The 18632-nt window shown below is 37.3% G+C and overlaps 2 protein-coding genes and 1 non-coding gene across 5 annotated transcripts; 1 reads left to right on the top strand and 2 right to left on the bottom strand.

Annotated features, from left to right (window-relative positions):
- Nucleotides 1-6221: 6221 nt before the first annotated feature.
- On the bottom strand, nucleotides 6222-6293 carry TRNAC-GCA (transfer RNA cysteine (anticodon GCA)). Its single transcript has one exon. It is a non-coding gene; the product is annotated as a tRNA-Cys (tRNA).
- A 3666-nt stretch (nucleotides 6294-9959) lies between these two features.
- Nucleotides 9960-12696, top strand: LOC143545283 (uncharacterized). The gene is made up of 5 exons (XM_077037201.1): nucleotides 9960-10972; nucleotides 11541-11599; nucleotides 11705-11833; nucleotides 11921-12056; nucleotides 12172-12696. The coding sequence occupies exons 1-5, from the start codon at nucleotides 10268-10270 to the stop codon at nucleotides 12466-12468; spliced, it is 1326 nt and encodes a 441-aa protein (XP_076893316.1). The 5' UTR covers nucleotides 9960-10267; the 3' UTR covers nucleotides 12469-12696.
- A 511-nt stretch (nucleotides 12697-13207) lies between these two features.
- On the bottom strand, nucleotides 13208-18339 carry LOC143545282 (beta-amylase 7-like). Of its 3 annotated transcripts, none has more exons than XM_077037198.1 (11): nucleotides 18164-18339; nucleotides 16062-16603; nucleotides 15582-15866; nucleotides 15402-15476; nucleotides 15089-15292; nucleotides 14797-14991; nucleotides 14538-14702; nucleotides 14209-14469; nucleotides 13910-14128; nucleotides 13593-13812; nucleotides 13211-13506 (listed from the first exon to the last, which is right to left on the bottom strand). In XM_077037198.1, the coding sequence occupies exons 2-11, from the start codon at nucleotides 16503-16505 to the stop codon at nucleotides 13478-13480; spliced, it is 2097 nt and encodes a 698-aa protein (XP_076893313.1). In that variant the 5' UTR covers nucleotides 16506-16603; nucleotides 18164-18339; the 3' UTR covers nucleotides 13211-13477. The 3 variants fall into 3 exon arrangements, with proteins under 3 accessions (XP_076893315.1, XP_076893313.1, XP_076893314.1); XM_077037199.1 differs by having other exon boundaries at nucleotides 18170-18339; XM_077037200.1 differs by lacking the exons at nucleotides 16062-16603; nucleotides 18164-18339 and having other exon boundaries at nucleotides 13208-13506; nucleotides 15590-15706.
- Nucleotides 18340-18632: the final 293 nt, after the last annotated feature.

Here is an 18632-nt window from a genome sequence, read left to right as displayed (position 1 = left end):
TTAATTTGATTAAGCCTGAATCACAAATACTTGGATTAAGGAAAATGTATACAATGTTCTTACGTGCTTTTTGGCGGATGAAATCTTTGGACTCATCACTGCCTTCTTCCGCTTCCTCTTAAGATGCGTTCGGGGTGGTGTAAGACGCGTATTGGCAAGCTTTTCCTCTACCTGTATAGCATATGATTAACTATTAATTAAACTCCAAAAATACACACATATATATGTATCTTGATCATCAAAATTAAAAACTTAAACAGTACATCTTATATATCGTGTTGTTTTTAATTTGTTTAATAACTAGTGTTTACTTTATGACAGTAAGTCGACGTGAATTCAGATTATCGGTTACGCTCGTTAAGGTACAGACACCGTTGGTAAAACCTAAGAGTTAAAACCAAAAATAAATTTGTTATTGTTATATTAACATATGAAAAAAATAAAATATTCGATGTTTATTTGGTCGGTAAACCCGGACGGTACGTGGTAAAACCAAAGCGTTGTTGGTCTAGGGCCTTGGGGTGGTAACTCGACACGAATTCGGTCGGCTTAGGTTATTTTCGTTACGGTACCGAAGCGAAAAAGACGATAAAAATAGAAAAATTATGGACCTATAGGGTGGTGTCAGTCGGTAAACTTGGACGTTAGTAAAACACAAACGTTGTCGGTCTCGGACGTTAAGGTTGTGACTCCACGCGAATTTGGTCAGTTATTTTCGTTACGGTATCGAAATTAAAAAACAAAACTGCAATGGCCAATACGATGCCGCCAAGTGATCCATTCGACACTTAGCGGCACCAAACTTTCTAATTATTTATATATAATAATATTTAGTTAATTGCAAAACAAACAAAGTGTTTTATTTGATGATCAATAAATAAACACACATCAATTTGTTAATTATTATAACCTTAGCTAGGCTTAAACCCTAACAAGAGACAGATACATAATAATACGCATAAGCTGAAACGATAATAATGTTCTTACTGTAATATCTTCATCAGAAGAAGATGATGATGATGATGATGATGATGATGATGATGATGATGATGATGATGATGAGAAGTCTTCATGATCGGACTTGTAGTGGATTGATGGCGGAATTATGCCTCTTCGGTAAGCACTGAACAAAAAACAAACCACCATTAGTATATATAGGGGAAGGTTAAATTACAAATGAAATTAACGTGAGAATCAAATAGAGTAATTATATATACAAAATAATTACATAATTACTCTACTTGATTCTCACGTTTAGCACGTTCATATCATTTTTATTTGATCTAAACCCAGTATATATCATCATCATCATCATCATCATCATCGTACTCAGTATATCCCACCAATAGCAATGCTATGGTAGGGTCTGAGGAGGGTAAGATGTAGACAGTATAGAGAGGCTGGTTCCGGTGAGACCCCCGGCTCGATAGTAGTTTTGCATCAAGCCTTGGACATAAGGCGGGACACCGACTGATTGGTGCATGTGCCATTGTCTTTCGGCTATCAACGCTGTAGAAACGTGAGATGAATCTGACCTGACCCATGACGATGTTTCCACGGACTTCGAGATGAACGAACCACGACTTGCTTGCTTCTGCTCCGACCGCTGCTGTGATCTGCTGTGACTTTTGGGGGTGTGGAGGTGACCGCTAAGAAATCCAGAGGATCTCTTGTTCACAGACACAAAAATATGGTGGTGGCTCTTATTGAGCTATTTGCCAACCCTTGATAAGGAGGTGGAGACCTCCTTATATAGGGAGCCTCATGGCCACCATCATGGTACCCTAATGGGCCTAGCCCAGTTAGGGTTACCTCCACAAAACCCCCTCAGCCCAATAACAAATGTATTAGCCCATATAATAAAATAAGCCCAAAACATAATAAATTAGGGTTCTTAGTACCATACCCCGACAAGCCCCCCAAGTCCAGTGTTGCTCCTAGGCGTGCAAGCGTTTAGGTGGAGCACTGGACTTTATAAGGTGTGCTAGATCGTGAGGCGGTTTCTTCCCTTTCCTTCGGCCTTGTCTTTGAGTTTTGGGAGGTTTTCTCCATGATGGTGACATGTTGTGATCCTTATGATGATGATGGTGCACTAGTATGAATAAGATATAGCACGCATCATAATAATAGTGGCGCGGGGCCTGATAATAAAGCTTGCGCGCGAGGCGACTTATGAGCTATAATAATAACAAAAGCCTGCGCGCTAAGCGACTTACGAGCTGAGAATAATAAAAGCCTGCGCGCGAGGCGACTTACGAGCTGAGTAATAAAGCTGGCGCGTGCGGCGACGGACGAGCTAAGAATAATAAAGCTGGCGCGCGCGGCGACTTACGAGCTGAAGAATAATGAAGCTTGCGCGCGAGGCGGCTTACGAGCTGTAAAATAATAAAGCTTGGCGCGTGAGGCGACTTACGAGCTGTAGAATAATAAAGCTGGCGCGTGAGGCGACTTACGAGCTTGTAGAATAATGAGAGCCTGCGCGCATGGCGACTTACGAGCTGTAATAATAAAGAAGCTGGCGTGCGAGGCGACTTACGAGCTTGTAGAATAATGAAGCTGGCTCGCAAGGCGACTTACGAGCTTGTAGAATAATGAAGCTGGCGCGCAAGGCGGCTTACGAGCTGTAAAATAATAAAGCTGGCGCGTGAGGCGACTTACGAGCTTGTAGAATAATTAAGCTGGCGCGCAAGGCGGCTTACGAGCTGTAATATGATGATAATGACTGGCCAAGGGCCTCTTCTGCGCAGGATGACTATCCCGGCTTGTCTTCAAAATAATAATGGAGGCACAAACGGCCAGATAATAATAATGATGTCACAGGTGCTTGCGCGGCTCGTGGCCGAACCTTTTAGTATGGCGCGTAGCCATATGGGTTTATGAGTATTCCACCCTTGGCGCGAGGCCTGTGGGTCTATGAGCATTCCACCCTTGGCGCGAGGCCTGTGGGTCTATGAGCATTCCACCCTTGGCGCGAGGCCTGTGGGTCTATGAGCATTCCACCCTTGGCGCGAGGCCTGTGGGTCTATGAGCATTCCACCCTTGGCGCGAGGCCTGTGGGTCTATGAGCATTCCACCCTTGGCGCGAGGCCTGTGGGTCTACGAGCATTCCACCCTTGGCGCGAGGCCTGTGGGTGTATGAGAATTCCACCCTTGGCGCGAGGCCTGTGGGTCTATGAGTATTCCACCCTTGGCGCGAGGCCTGTGGGTCTATGAGCATTCCACCCTTGGCGCGAGGCCTGTGGGTGTATGAGTATTCCACCCTTGGCGCGAGGCCTGTGGGTCTATGGGTATTCCCAACTTTTAAGTTTGAGCTAAGGCTCATATTTTTGGGCTAAGGCCCTGACGTTTAAGAGTTAAGACTCGTCAACGCGTTTGAGCTTGAAGCTCGCGCATGTATGTTTTACTTCGTTTTATTTTTAGTTTGATGTCAATATAATGTTGTCATATTGCTCAAATTAATAAAAGGAATTGTGAAACATGTATGCAAAAACATGTATGCGGTGGCGCGAATGCAAACCGCTGTGGCGAAGAGTGATCGCCGGGAGTGCGCATGCGGAATCCGAAGTTGATCCGCGGTGGCGCGCATGATCTAGAGATTTTGAATGCGTGAGCATCTGTGATGTGTGAGCATGCGTGATGCGTGAGCATGCTTGATGCTTGAGCATGCTTGAGCATGTGCTATGCGCCATGAGCATAGGTTTTGGCTGTCTTCATGACATCTTGATTTTAAGCCTCGGTCTGTATCTTGTGGGTTGACCTTTCGCGCGCTCGGTGCCTGCGCGCATGTTTGAGCATGCTTGATGTTTGAGCGTGCTTGATGCGTGAGCATGCTTGATGCTTGAGCATCGATGCGTGAGCATACTTGATGCTTGAGCATGCTTGATGTTTGAGCATCATTGTTCAGATCATTGTTCCAGATCCGATAGTATTTCTTCCTGTGTATTTCTTCCAACAGATCTGATTGTATTTCCAGATCTGGAAATATTTTTTAGATCTACGGAAGAACATATCTGAGAGAAGAAATCGTAGATCTGAGATATCGATGAACATATCTGGAATATTGATGAACAGATCTGAGATATTGATGAACAGATCTGGAATATTGATCCGTACATCTGAGATCTTGATGAACAGATCTGTAGATCTTGATGAACAGATCCGTAGATCTGATGAACAGATCCGTAGATCTGAGATGCTGATGGACAGATCGGAGGGCCGAAACGAGAAGCGAAGTGTGGTTCATTGCCGTCCCACGGATGGCGCCAAATGTAGAAACGTGAGATGAATCTGACCTGACCCATGACGATGTTTCCACGGACTTCGAGATGAACGAACCACGACTTGCTTGCTTCTGCTCCGACCGCTGCTGTGATCTGCTGTGACTTTTGGGGGTGTGGAGGTGACCGCTAAGAAATCCAGAGGATCTCTTGTTCACAGACACAAAAATATGGTGGTGGCTCTTATTGAGCTATTTGCCAACCCTTGATAAGGAGGTGGAGACCTCCATATATAGGGAGCCTCATGGCCACCATCATGGTACCCTAATGGGCCTAGCCCAGTTAGGGTTACCTCCACAAAACCCCCTCAGCCCAATAACAAATGTATTAGCCCATATAATAAAATAAGTCCAAAACATAATAAATTAGGGTTATTAGTACCATACCCCGACAAACGCCACCACATGATGCCTGATTAACCTTCCGCCACTTTTAACGTTATTTTCACGAGATTAGTAAAATAACGTCAAAATTAGTGCAATTTTACTTTTGCCCACCCGAGGGTTCACACATATATACATTATATGCGCGCACCGCATCAATTGATTAATCGATTGATATATATACATAATACAGTAGGAACTTACTTTAAGTACTTGAGAACCTTACGAGCCATGGCGAAATTAGTAATCCTAATACAAAAGACAGACGTGTTGGAATTTATGATCTTTTAGATATTAAAACCCTAAGAACATGACGTGCGTGACAAGGGTGTGTCGATTAGAGTTTATATATGTTTGCTTTATTTGATTTTAAGCCCTTCGAGTTTTGTTTAAATATATGCTGGCCGGTGCGCGTGGGCCGGGCTTGGACTTCGACAATTTGTTTAATTATAACGTGCATTCGTTTAGTTACTAAAACCTTTGCAGTGTACATGCATGTAAAGTGTTATTTTCGTCATTGAGATTTTGTTACACAACTTTAGTTTAAAAACCTTATTATTATTATTATTATTATTATTATTATTATTATTATTATTAACTAGTGTTCAATCTAATATGGTTTCGATTGGTACCGTAATTAAATCAAAAAACTAAATTTGTAGAAATAAAAACAATTACATGTAAAAAAATTAAAATTTTTAAAAAAACATTTATTCGGTTATGTTTGTTACAGTACGAAATAAATAACATTGGTGAAACACAAGTGTTAAAACACGTAAAATTAAAATATTTGAAAACAACATCTTGTTTATCTATTTATGTTAAACTTGGTTTTGTGGGTAAGATCTAAATGTTGGTTAAAATCCGTCAACGAGTGGTGGTTCATGATCCCAACAAACCATCAAACTGTATCGGTTACATATACGCGAAAATGTCCCAACTCAAGTAGCTAAAGACACCAGTGAAAATGTTAACATCTAATATAGTGATCCTAGTTTCACCTACTTGTAGTTGTATGTACTTCTACTAACCAATTACCGTCGCTTGTTATTATATAAAAGAAAAACGAAACAAGCAAACCTATGTTGGAACAAAATACATCCACAATTGACTTGCTAGTACGGTCATGGATGTAAGTCACTTAACGAAACCAAACCATGTAATAAGTTGTGATATTATCTCAACACACGCCTACGAAATCTCATAATAATATGTAATAAGTTGTGATATTATCTCAACACACGCCTACGAAATCTCATAATAATGCGCATATCATGGCACAATAATATGCATTAATGCAAAAACAAAGTTCGACGACATTCAAAAACTGTGCATTGTTATGGAATTAATTAGAAACTAAATGATCCAGTAATAACCATCTTCACCGATAACAGTGTCATAGCCAGCAATAAGAGATTCAACATTGTCACGTTCGCTGCACACACACACACAAAAGCTTTTATAACTTTAAGCAAAAAATATATTGTATTCTAAAGATGAAAAGCTTCATTTCACGAATGAACTCAAAAAATCATAATTACTATTTAAAAAATAAATGAATAGGGCCCAACCGGGTTCGAACCGGTGACCTATTGATCTGCAGTCAATTGCTCTACCACTGAGCTATGGACCCCTTGTTGTCATTGAAGCACTTATTCTATATATGTATATATAATAAAAATAGTATCATTTCAACGTAGCATCCTATAGGCAGTAAATGCATATTGAATTATAATACTCCGTAATAAAATTCTTTTATTACTTGTAAAATCTTTTCTATTTTGCTTGCTTGATTTCCAATTGAGCACAGACTTATATACTTGATTTCTTCAAATCTTCAATAGTGGATGACAAATACACGTCAAGCTTTTGTTTTCACTTTCATTTTACTTGATTTAAACCTTTTTTCCTTGAAATTTCGTTTTTTTATTATCAGAAAAGAAAAATACTCATCATATTTAACATTCTACTAATAAAGCTTCCTTTATAATATTTTATATTATGAACTTCAAAAGATGAGAAGTTAAATATATTTTGATAACCATAAGAACTATTTTAATGGTTATACTTTTTATTATATATATTGACTATATAATTACAATGCAAGTAGCGAAAAATATACTAATTTTTCCTTCAACTTTACCCTTTTTGTTGAAGCATAATGTACGCATGCATGTCTTAACATAAAATTGGTTATGAAATGAACACATCATATATATATAAAAGAAAGTTATGCCGAAGAGCATAAAGTTTCATATAATATAAATAAATATTAATATAAAATAGCGTATTTGCGTATTTGTACATGGATTCTAGGAAGAACACAAGTGTTTACTCAACAAATTTACAAGGATGAAATATCGCAAGTTGAAAGATGACTGCTTACCGCAGTTTTGTTTTGGAAAGCCAACATGGAAACACATCAGGTTTTACAAGTCAACCATGAACATACACAATACGTTTATTTCGGGAGTAAAAAATCTCCAGTCACGAAGTTAACCTATCGCGTTGAGTAGAAATTCTCTGGGTCAAATTTGCAAGAAAAAAATAATTTCGAAACATGTTACAAGTCACATATGTTATAATCATGGCTGTAAAATTCTTGACTAGACGTCGATATTGTTAATCCCAATTAATCTTGATTAATAGAGTTAGGTTAACGTACAATAATCCTTAACGTACGCGAATCACGCTTAAGGCAAAAACAAAAATAAAACGCTCAAAACCAAGATACAAAAATGCTCAAGAAAATCATAATACACTCAAAACGGGTTTCCGTGATGAAAAGTAAAAATTGATCGATTAACGATCTAAATCTATTTTTTTCGATGAATTGATGATTAATTGGGCATGTATTGATGATTCCGAGATGTTGGGATGTGATTTCATGGATCAATTTCGTGAATATAAGTACTTTTGTACGTTAAGACACATTAAAGATTATTGTATTTTATCATCTATCTATAAATATATAATAACTAATAAGTCTTTTATTAATATTAATATAAAAAAAGTCTTTTATTAATATTAATAAAAATATAAATTGGTTGTGGCTCAATGGTATAGCACTCACTTTATTTTACAAGTGAGAGGTAGAGGGTTCAAACTTCACTACCACCAATTTATATGAGAGATATGAGGGATGACCCTGGCTTGCCAGAGTTTGAGTCCTGATCTCACCCGGTTTTACCAGCTCCTCGCTGTCGTGCCGTTTGGCGGGCGTGGGGGTCGGGTTTTATTCGATGAATCCCTCGATAGGTGGAGCGCTAGGGACTCCGTCCGTCCGGACTAGTGGCCGACTCGGGCTACCTACAACCATTGGGGGCCGCGTACGAAGTAACTGGCGTTACTTAGTTGGCCGTTCAAAAAAAATTAAATAATAATAATAATAATATATCATGATTAACTTAAATAAAATCATAAGACCCAAATTCAATCTAAGTCGTGGCAGATACTGAAGGAATCTATATTTGCCAGACTATATTCTTCACTGAATCCACGTTTTTATTATTATTAAGCTGCTGCAATAATCACCACCTGCTTCATTTTCATTACCATTCAACACAACTGTTTACCCCCAATTTCAACTAGGGTTTTATTCCGATCTCAATCTGCAACTTCAGGTGATCTTTCTTCAATCCACTCTCAGTTTAACATCCAACTGATTACTATCTTTTAACCCTTTTGTTGTTTGTTAGTTGTTTATTAGGTTTAACAATCAAGTTTTGATTTTTATTCAAGATTCTTGCTGTATGGTTGTAATATTGGTTCCATAGATTAAACCCTTTTGTTGTTGGTTAGTTCCTGTTAGAGTTATTGCTGAATTAGTTGTTATTAGACTTGTGAAACAATCAAGTTCTGATTTTTATTAAAGATTCTTGTTGTATAGTTGTAATATTGGTTCCATAGATTAAACCTTTTTGTTGTTGGTTAGTTCACATTAGATTTCTTGAAGAATTAGTTGTTATTAGACTTGCGAAACAATCAAATTCTGATTTTTATTCAAGATTCTTGGTGAGACAATCAGGTTTCAGTTTTTATTTAAGATTTCGGTTATATAGTTGTAATATTGGTTCGATAGATTAAACCCTTTTGTTCTTGGTTAGTTCACATTAGATATCTTGCAGATTTAGTTGTTATTAGGTTTGTCAAGCAATCAAGTTTCAATTTTTATTCAAGATTCTTGTTATATAGTTGTAATATTGGTTCCATAGATTAAACCCTTTTGTTGTTGTTTAGGTCCCAATAGATTTCTTGCAGAATTAGTTGTTATTAGACTTGTTAAACAATCAACTTCTGTTTTTTATTCAAGATTCTTGTTAAATAGTAGTAATCTTGGTTAGGGCCGTTCACGAGTCGAGCTAGGGTGGGTTCGAGCTCGAGCTTGAAATTAAACAAGGCAGCTCAGTTAGGCTCTAGCTCGGTTTTGAAGTTGAACGCGCTTAAGATCGAGCCAACGAGCCGAACCGTGACTCGAGCCGAGCTTGGGACGGGTTTGGCTCGGTTACAAAAATGAGGCAACTTAGCTCAAGTTGTTTAGCTAGTTTTATTCGAGATTTTATCGAGCAATCCGTGAGCTTTTTGAACAGCCCTAATCTTGGTTCCATAGATTGGAACCCCTTTTGTAGATTGGTGAAACAATCAAGTTCCAATTTTTGTTCAAGATTCTTGTTAAATAGTATTAATTTTGGTCCCATAGATTAAACCCTTTTTTGTTGTTAATTAGTTCTCATTAGATTTCTTGCAGAATCAGTTGTTATTAGATTGGTGAAACAATCAAGTTCTGATTTTTATTCAAGATTCTTGTTAAATAGTAGTAATCTTGGTTAGGGCTGTTCACGAGTTGAGCCCAAGTCGAGCTAGGGTGGGTTCGAGCTTGAGCCTGAAGTTAGACAAGGCAGCTCAGTTAGGCTCTAGCTCGGTTTTGAAGTTAAACGAGCCTAAGATCGAGCATAGTTGTCATCTTGGTTCCATAGGCTAAACCCTTTTGTTCTTGATTAGTTTACATTAGATTTCTTGCAGAATCAGTTGTTATTACTTATGACTTGTGAAACAATCAAGTTCCAAGTTTTATTCGAGATTCCGGTTATATAGTAGTAATCTTGGTTCCATAGATTAAACCCCTTTTGTTGTTGATTAGTTCCCATTAGATTTCTTGCATAATTAGTTGTTATTAGATTTGTGAAACAATCAAGTTCAAACTTTTATTCAAGACTCTTGTTATATAGTAGCGCGATCTTGGTTCTATAAGTTAAACCTCTTTAGTTCTTGACTGGTTCCCATTAAATTTCTTGCAGAATTAGTTGTTATTAGAGATTGGTGAACGGTGGTGGCCCCAGGACGTTTTTTCACAGGAGTAGAAAATTTTCTCAGTTGACTATCGCTATATACTCGTAGGGGTCGGTCGGGATTTTTACACTATAATAGTACTAAAAAAAATTCCGTACCACAAGGGTAGGTCCACCCCCTTTGGTAAAACAACCAAGTTCCGATTTTTATTCAAGATTCCGGTTATATGGTAGTAATATTGGGACCATGATCTTTGGTGATTTCGGGTTTGCTTTGATTTGTTAATAAGAAAGAGCACATAATAATATTATTATTATTATGTCGCTTGTTTGTGGTTGTCCAATTCTTGAATGTGTATATTGTCTGGGATGCGCGCGTTGGGCGTGGAAAAAATGCCTTTACACTGCGGGTCGAGAAAGCGAGAATTGGGGTTTTGCAACCGCAAGTGAATTCGAAGCGGTCCCGAGGATTTGCAGATATATTTTAGCGGTTTACGAATTCGACATTCGGAACCCGCTTTGGGCCCCACCGGGAGGGTACGGGATTGATCCGGATATGGTGGTTTTGAAAAAAGATTATGACGAAAATCAAGGGAAAGTGTCGCCTTACATGATTTACATCGATAAAGAAAATCAAGAAATATTGTTGTTAATTAGCGGACTTAATTTAGCGAAGGAAAGCGATTATTTACTCTTGCTTGATGATAAATTGGGGCAGACGAAGTTTGATGGCGGGTATGTTCATAACGGGTTATTAAAGGCGGCTCAATGGGTGTTTGAAAACGAGTGTGAGGTTTTGAAAGAGTTGGTGGAAAGACATGAGGATTATACTTTGACTTTTGCGGGTCATTCGTTAGGCGCGGGGGTGGTCACTTTGTTGACCATGTTGGTGGTCAAAAACCGGGATAGGATCGGGAATATTGAGAGGAAACGGATAAAATGTTTCGCAATTGCTCCGGCTCGGTGCGTGTCGTTAAATTTGGCTGTGAGATATGCTGACGTCATCAACTCCGTCGTTCTTCAGGTAAATATTTTCTTGTGTCTATTGATAATAATGGTATTGGGTCAAATCATATTTAGTCAACATTTTGAGATGCTAAAACGGGTCAATGTGGGCCAAGTTTTTAGGGTCATTTCAGTAGGGGTGCAAACGAGTTGAGCCGAACCCCAGCTCATTTAATATCTATTAATTAATTTTTTATATGTTTATAATTATATTGTATATTTATTTTCATAATAACTTTATATAGAAAATAATATGTTATTTAGTTTATTTTTTTCATAAAATTTTATATAATAATTAATAATTATTAAATATATGTGTATCTATTAATATATATAGTTATAAAAAGTATATAAATGACAGGCTCGTTTAGGCTCGTGAGCCTGCTCAAGCTCGATAAGTGAAGCTCGGGATCGGGCTCGTTTATTAAACAAAGCTTTTTTTAGGCTCGAGCTCGGGCTCGTTTAAGCTCGGCTCGATCGAGCTTTTTCACGAGCCGATCTCGAGTATCTCGTGAGCAGCTCGGCTCGTTTGCACCCCTAGTCATTTGTGGGCCCGTTTATTTAATAAGGTTGTTTCAATGAACCAGGATGATTTCATGCCTCGAACAAGTGTCGCGTTGGAAGTACTCTTCAAGTCACTTTTTTGGTATGCTCTTTGTTAAATTATGATATTATTATTTGATTTGTTGTTTTATTTTGATTTTGTATAATTATATTGTTCCTTAACAAATATTGCCTTCTTGGTTTGCAGTTTCCCGTGCATACTATGTGGCACGTGCTTAAAGGAAACATGCACGCTACAAGAGCATATGCTTCAAGATCCGAGGCGATTATATGCATCGGGCCGCCTTTATCATGTTATTGTAAGGAAGCCATTCGGGTATGCCACGTCATCTTTTGATATACCATAATCATCTTGAGGTAAAACAAAAAAAAATAATAAAATTACGATTTTGCCCTTTTGCAGGGTCGGTAGAATATCCCCTGTTGTGAAGACAGCTGTACCAGTAGACGGGAGATTTGAGCACATGGTTCTCTCGTGTCATGTTCTTAGTGATCACTCGATTGCTCTCATGGAACGTGAGTTTTCGAATGCACTTGATGTAAGTCCTCTGTTAATTATGAACTTATGTTTTTTTTTTTTGTTTTTTTTAGTTGATTGCTGAAAAAATGGTGAAATAAACGGAACCTAAGACGTATAATGTTGTGATAGATCAGACATTGAAGGAGAAAGATAGAGTTATGGACATCCCACCGCAACAAAGAATGGAAAGAAGTACATCAATAGCCATTGAGCACACACAGGAACACAAAGCAGCGTTAGCGAAAGCAGCCGCACTCGATGTTCCAGAAGCTTACTCGCCCAGTGAATATGGAACTTTCCAAAATGTTCCAAAAGACACTGATATATTGTTGACCGGGTCCTCAACGAGAGAAAACTGGGATGAGTTAGCGGGTCGGCTTTTAGAGACTGACGAGTCTGGTCAAATGGTGTTAAAGACCAATTGGTATTGAAAATAAAATACTCCGTATAAGAGGATTATCAGTCACCATTCTTTTGATTCATGGTTTGTAGTTAGATAATGAATTCTCATAATATTTTTTTTACGGATTATCGGCATTTGTGAATTGCGAACATTGGTCATTTGAGTACATATATTACATCATACAATCTTACATGATCGTTTACGTACGACATAAACGCAAACTGAAAATAAATTTATAGGACCTAATAGTTAGAGGTGTAGGAGTCAAGTCTTGACACCGCACAAACCAAGTAGTAACCTTTATTAGGGGTGTTCTTCGGGTTTCGGGTTTCAAAGATTTTAGGCCGAAACCCAACCCAGATCTCTCACGGTTTTTTCGGATTGGGTTAATCGGGTTTCGGGTATCTAAGAAAACGAAAGGAATTAAAAAAAAGGTAAAGAAAAACTGCTATACGAAAACTAAAGCAACATATTTTTCTTTACTCGTCATGTAAATAACAAAATAATAAATAAATATAACCTAGTAAACCAACATATTTTCTTCTATTACATTGTTATTAGCCATAAATAGAAAATATATATAAACAATAAACAATCAGTCAACCATAATAGGTGGAATAGGAACTAAGTGGAATGTTTAGAGCGTTCTGTATACAGTGTACAACTGTACATATCTAATAATAAATAATAATATTATGTTTTTAAACAAATAGTTTATTCGGGTTGACCCGAAACCTAGAAATCAAACCCAATAACCAACCCGAATTACTACAGTAAAGCTAAAATGAAAAATCTCATTCCATTTCTGAAATTTCAGAGTGTATCAATAAATGATCTCGAATGTCAATATCATTATAAGCCTCTAAACCCGCTAATTAATTTACTTTATGTTCTTTGAACGGACCGGGATTTCTACACTTGTATTAACATTTACAGTAACAACACTAAATATAACCTTGGTTTCCCACTGGGGTCTTGTTAGTATAGATAATACTGCACATCTTGTATTTCCGAAGATGTCGCCTTGACGGTTTGACCTATGAATGGATTTCAAGAACCGCCTCTCCTGCAAATTAAGACCGTCAAACGATAATGTCAAATCGTTAACATAATATTATGAGGTGAAAAATGATTAATGTTTTACGATTTTACCATGCATTCTTTTGACAAATCGTTCGAACTCCATAATGTTATGAGGTTCCATGAGAAGTGGACCGAGTCTATGATAAGTGAAAGCAGAGTAATGTCTTCCGTCTGGATCGTTCAGAGGCTTTGCCTTCTCGAGCACATGGTTATAACTTACTTTATCAAGGCACGGAGCAGAATTCTGCCTCGTGATTGGTATACAACAATCCCAAGCAGCATTCATCACCTGCTTTCCAAAAAGCTTAAAATCATTTCGAACCCAAAAACAGAACGTTGACTTTTATGGTCAAGCGGACTCAGCCAAGCCCGTTTCACATACTTACTTGCCAAGCTAAACCATCAGGATCTTCAAACGCTTCTGAAGAATCCATGTGTGGATCTGAGATGCCCATTTGAGCCAATGTGAAGTTTAACGCGACCCCATGCTTCTTTAACGTTTCCATAACCGGAGCATACCCGTCACGGTTAGACGGGTTGTAGAACCCGGCAGTTAACTCAGCAGCATGACTTGCAGTTTTGTACCACCAATGAATACCAGGTACCTGCTCAAGAATAACAAAATTGCTTTGTTTTATCTTCATAATAATATTCAAGAAAACGGTTTTGTTAAAGGCCGACTGACCTTTGCAGTTATGAAAGTTCCTTCAAAAGCAAATTTAGCAAGAGAAAGAACCCGATCAGCATGACTGGTCAAACACTGACAATACCAGTTGAGGAAAAACCTGCCATAGTAGCTATCATAATCTCCTCCGTCACAAAAGAATCCGGTTTCATGCGGCCGGAAATTATAGGAACCTGCATTTTCTGGTACTCTGGCCCAAAACGAGTGTCCCCTTGTTTCAGCCGCCTTTGTTAGGCTCTTCAGCATATACCGATCATAGCACTGAACACACAACATTTTAGTTGTTGGAAATCAAACATAAATTCAAGATAGTTTATATAAATGATTACCTGAAATTCACCGACACCTGGATATCTCCAACCGTGCTTTACAGGATTAAATGGATATCGAAGCTCGCCGCATGGACCTAATCCAATTTCAATCATTGAGATGGTTTCGTCTACAAAGTACTCGTCGAATTCAACCCTGAAGCTTCTCATGTAGTCAAAGTAAACCTACATCATGTTTTGACAACTTTAACCTGACAATAATAATAGTAATAATAATAATAACACCACAAATAATACTACCAGATTAAAAAAATAGTACCTCTAAGGCAGTGCGACCTCTTAGAACACGTTCCTTGTCAATCCCCCACGAGAGACATTCCGGATTGTGTCTTCCGGATCTATCTGTGAAAAATATGTCCGGGTTGCCTCGACCGATCTCAACCACCCAATGTGGTAGTGGTATACACACATAATCACCCACATTGCCTCCACATTCATGAAAAGACATCACTACCTAAGCCAATTTAGATAATAATATTCAGGTAACAATCAATTCTTTGATTTTGAATATAATCGGTGTTGTTGGCACCAGCATTTGACATAATTTATACCTGCAACTTGAGCTTAAGCTCGCGTACCATCTGGAATAGTCTTTTATACCCCTTCCAGTTGTATTCTTGTGGAACGTGTGCTTCCACTATGCCCCACCAACAGTCGATCATTACACCATCAACGTTAGTTGACTTCAAGATCCTTAATTGCTTCAAAAGATTGTCTGGATCAACAAGCTCACACTTCATATTAATTGCTCCCAACTGCAGACAGGTTTGTAATAAATCACATACACATTTTAAAATGATTCTTATCCAAGAAAGATATTGTCAGATTAATTCAATAAGCTCTACATAAACAGCATGTACTTACGGGAAGCAATACATAAACAGGAACATAAGGAGTACCAGCAAAATCTCGCTCCTGTAACTTTGACCGCATTTCAACCTAAACAAGTTAAGAACATAATGTAAATAGTATAACACAATGAAAAAAATGAAATAAAAAAGATTATTTAAAAACAGAAAATTAATACAGAAATCATCCTCAAACCTGCCTACCACCAACAGTATCTACAGATACGCCTATAATGGGATCCTCATGACCATCAACTTCAACTCCTAGCATATGAGACGACTGTGAACGAGCACTTGCTGAGGTGTCATAACCAGAAGAAGAAGGAACATAGAGACCCTTCATTTGGCACGCCTCGTCATTCATCCCGATTGGACAGGTTGAAGATATCCCTCTATGAGAAGCCACCTGGTTCTGCTGAAGTGGCAATGAGGGAGATGAAGTTACCACAGTAGTTGATGCACCGGTAGCAGGTCTCACACCCTGTACATTCAATATATTAATGTATGTATGACGTACATTCACATATATTAATGTATGTATGACAAACTTGGTATATGTGCAATTATTGCTCTTGCAGAGAAATTTAATACAAGATAGTAACAGCCAGCAAGGCATGTCTACTGTACGCTGCTCCATGTGGATAATAATATCTTGATCATAAACACAAAATAATACCTGTGATCTTGAAGGAAAGGTGGTTCCATCAGGAAGAACAACCCAACCAGCTTCCCGAGCCAGGGCTGCAATCACATCATTAATATCGGCTCGAACCCTAAGATTGTAATTCCCGTGTCTTCTAAGGCCTGCCAAGATCTTTGCAGTAATCGCTCTCCGTTGTCGTTCACGAAGCTTTGTTCTCTCTTTTTCTTCTGTTGGCCTACACCTTCTTTGACCACCTCCTTGTGGGGTCAACTGATCTTGAAACTGCTGCTGATGTTGATGCTGAAACCTATTATTGGTCCTGTTTGATGTAACAAGTCCACCATCAACACCTACCATTGTTGGTGTTGAGTTCTTTTCGTCATCATCTTCATCATTCTCGCCTTCTTCTTTCACATCCAATCCCATTTCTTCATCGTCTTCTTCACTAGTCCCGAATCTCTGCATATCAGTCTCCATAACTTGCAGACTACAAGGGTTATAATAAGGCCTCAAAATGCTAGAGACATAATCCGTTCATGATCAGCACCGTACATACTTTCTATCTCCAGTAGATTCTGTCACATATTACTGTTCCTTGTCAAACTTAATGGAAAATATATTATATTTATTACAATTTTTATCTAAAATCAATGAATTAAATATTTTAACTAAGAAAAAATCAGGATGTAAGCATTAATAATTCCTTTCTCATACACAACATTTTCAGGCATTGAAACAACACCTAATTTCGAAATGATCTAAGAACACACCAAAGTATCTTTAGCTCTGCAAAAACTCTTTCACCGTGAAAAATATGATTCTTTGCACATTTTATCATGTCAGAGAGTACAAACAAAAAAATATAGATCAAAAACACATTTTCATCAACAAAAAAATCTATTATATTAGCTCATCAGATGATTATCAAAATACTTTATATTTATTACATCTTTTATCTAAAATCAATAAATTAGATATTTTAATTGAGAAATAAATCAAGAAGATGTAAGTATTTTAATTCACAACGATCTAAAAACACACCAAATTATTATTAGCTCTGCAAAATCTCAACAATTTACATTCTTCACATTAAAAAATATAAACTTTTGCACATTTTCTCATGTCAGAAAATATATACAATAAAACTTAAGATAAAAAATACATTTCATCAACTAAAAATCATAATTTACAGCAACTAGCATAATGAAAAGCTAAATTCAGCAACATTCAACATTTTCAATTATAACAAATCATCAAATAATTATCAAAATACATTAATTGAGAATACTTCATATTAATTTCACTCTCTGTCTAAACTCATGAATTATATAATTTAATTCAGAATGATCTAATAACATACATAATTGTCATTAGCTCTGCAAAAACTCAACAACTTATATTCTAGTTTCTACATGTTCAAAACATCAACAACAAATCATGATATTATACAAATAGCATAATAAAACCTGCATTCAGTAGCATTCAACATTTTCTATTATAACAAATCATCAGATAATTATCAAAATACCTTAACTAAAAAACACTTAATACTCACCACATTTTTTTTACATAAAATCAATGAATTAAAGAATACTTTCAACAACTAGCATAATAAACACCTAAATTCAGCAACATTCAACAGTTTCTATCATAAGAAATCATCAAATGATTATCAAAACATTTTAATTAAAAAAAACACTTAATACTCATCACAATTTTTACCTAAAATCAATGAATTAAATACTTCAACAACTAGCATAATTAACCTAAATTCAACAACATTCAACATTCAAAATTTTCTATTATAACAAATCATCAAATTATCATCAAAACATTTCAATTAACAAATAATTAATACTAATCACAATTTTCATCTAAAATCAATGAATCAGAAGACATTTTCAACAACTAGCATAATAATAAAAACCTAAATTCAGCAACATTCAACATTCTCAATTATAACAAATCATAAAATGATTATCAAAACATTTTAATTAACAAATAATTAATATTAATCCACAATTTTCATCTAAAATCAATGAATTAGAAGATATTTTTTACAACTATCACAACAAAAACCTAAATTCAGCAACATTCAACATATTATATTATCAAAAGCTGAAAATATCCGTCACCGTTACATCCGCCGGAGTTAGGTAAAAGACGTTTTGAGTAGATCCGGTGAGATACGAGGTCGCCGGAGTTATCGTCGGCCGGTGGAAATTGTACTTTCCGGCGAGATTAGGTTTAGTTATTTGTTGACTCGTGTGAAGGAAGAAAATTGGCACGCGTGAGATGAGGATTGGGTGTGTGTGTGTGTGTGTGTGTGAAGGATAAGAAACCAAACGTGCGAGTCACACGATTTGTGCGTGCGGAAACAATGGACCCACGAGAATTGTGTGTGCCACCCAAATTCACGTGAATTCGGTTCGCGTTGAAAACCGATTTTTTGACCAGATTACGATTGGTTTTGGTTCGAGTTTTGACCAGGTTGAAACAGCTTTTGGCTGACAAAATTAATTGCAAACAGCGAGTCCTCTTTTGTCGGGCTTAGGGACACCGGGTTTGTTAATAGGCAAGTCGTGCTAAAGGCAGATCAGGGAA

This window comes from Bidens hawaiensis, unplaced genomic scaffold (assembly GCF_021521415.1).
Source record: "Bidens hawaiensis isolate Kalapana, Puna unplaced genomic scaffold, B.hawaiensis_p1.1 tig00013876_1, whole genome shotgun sequence".
Classification (NCBI taxonomy): domain Eukaryota; kingdom Viridiplantae; phylum Streptophyta; class Magnoliopsida; order Asterales; family Asteraceae; genus Bidens; species Bidens hawaiensis.
Note: the sequence above shows the minus strand (reverse complement) of the source record. Positions and strands in the feature narration are given on the sequence as shown.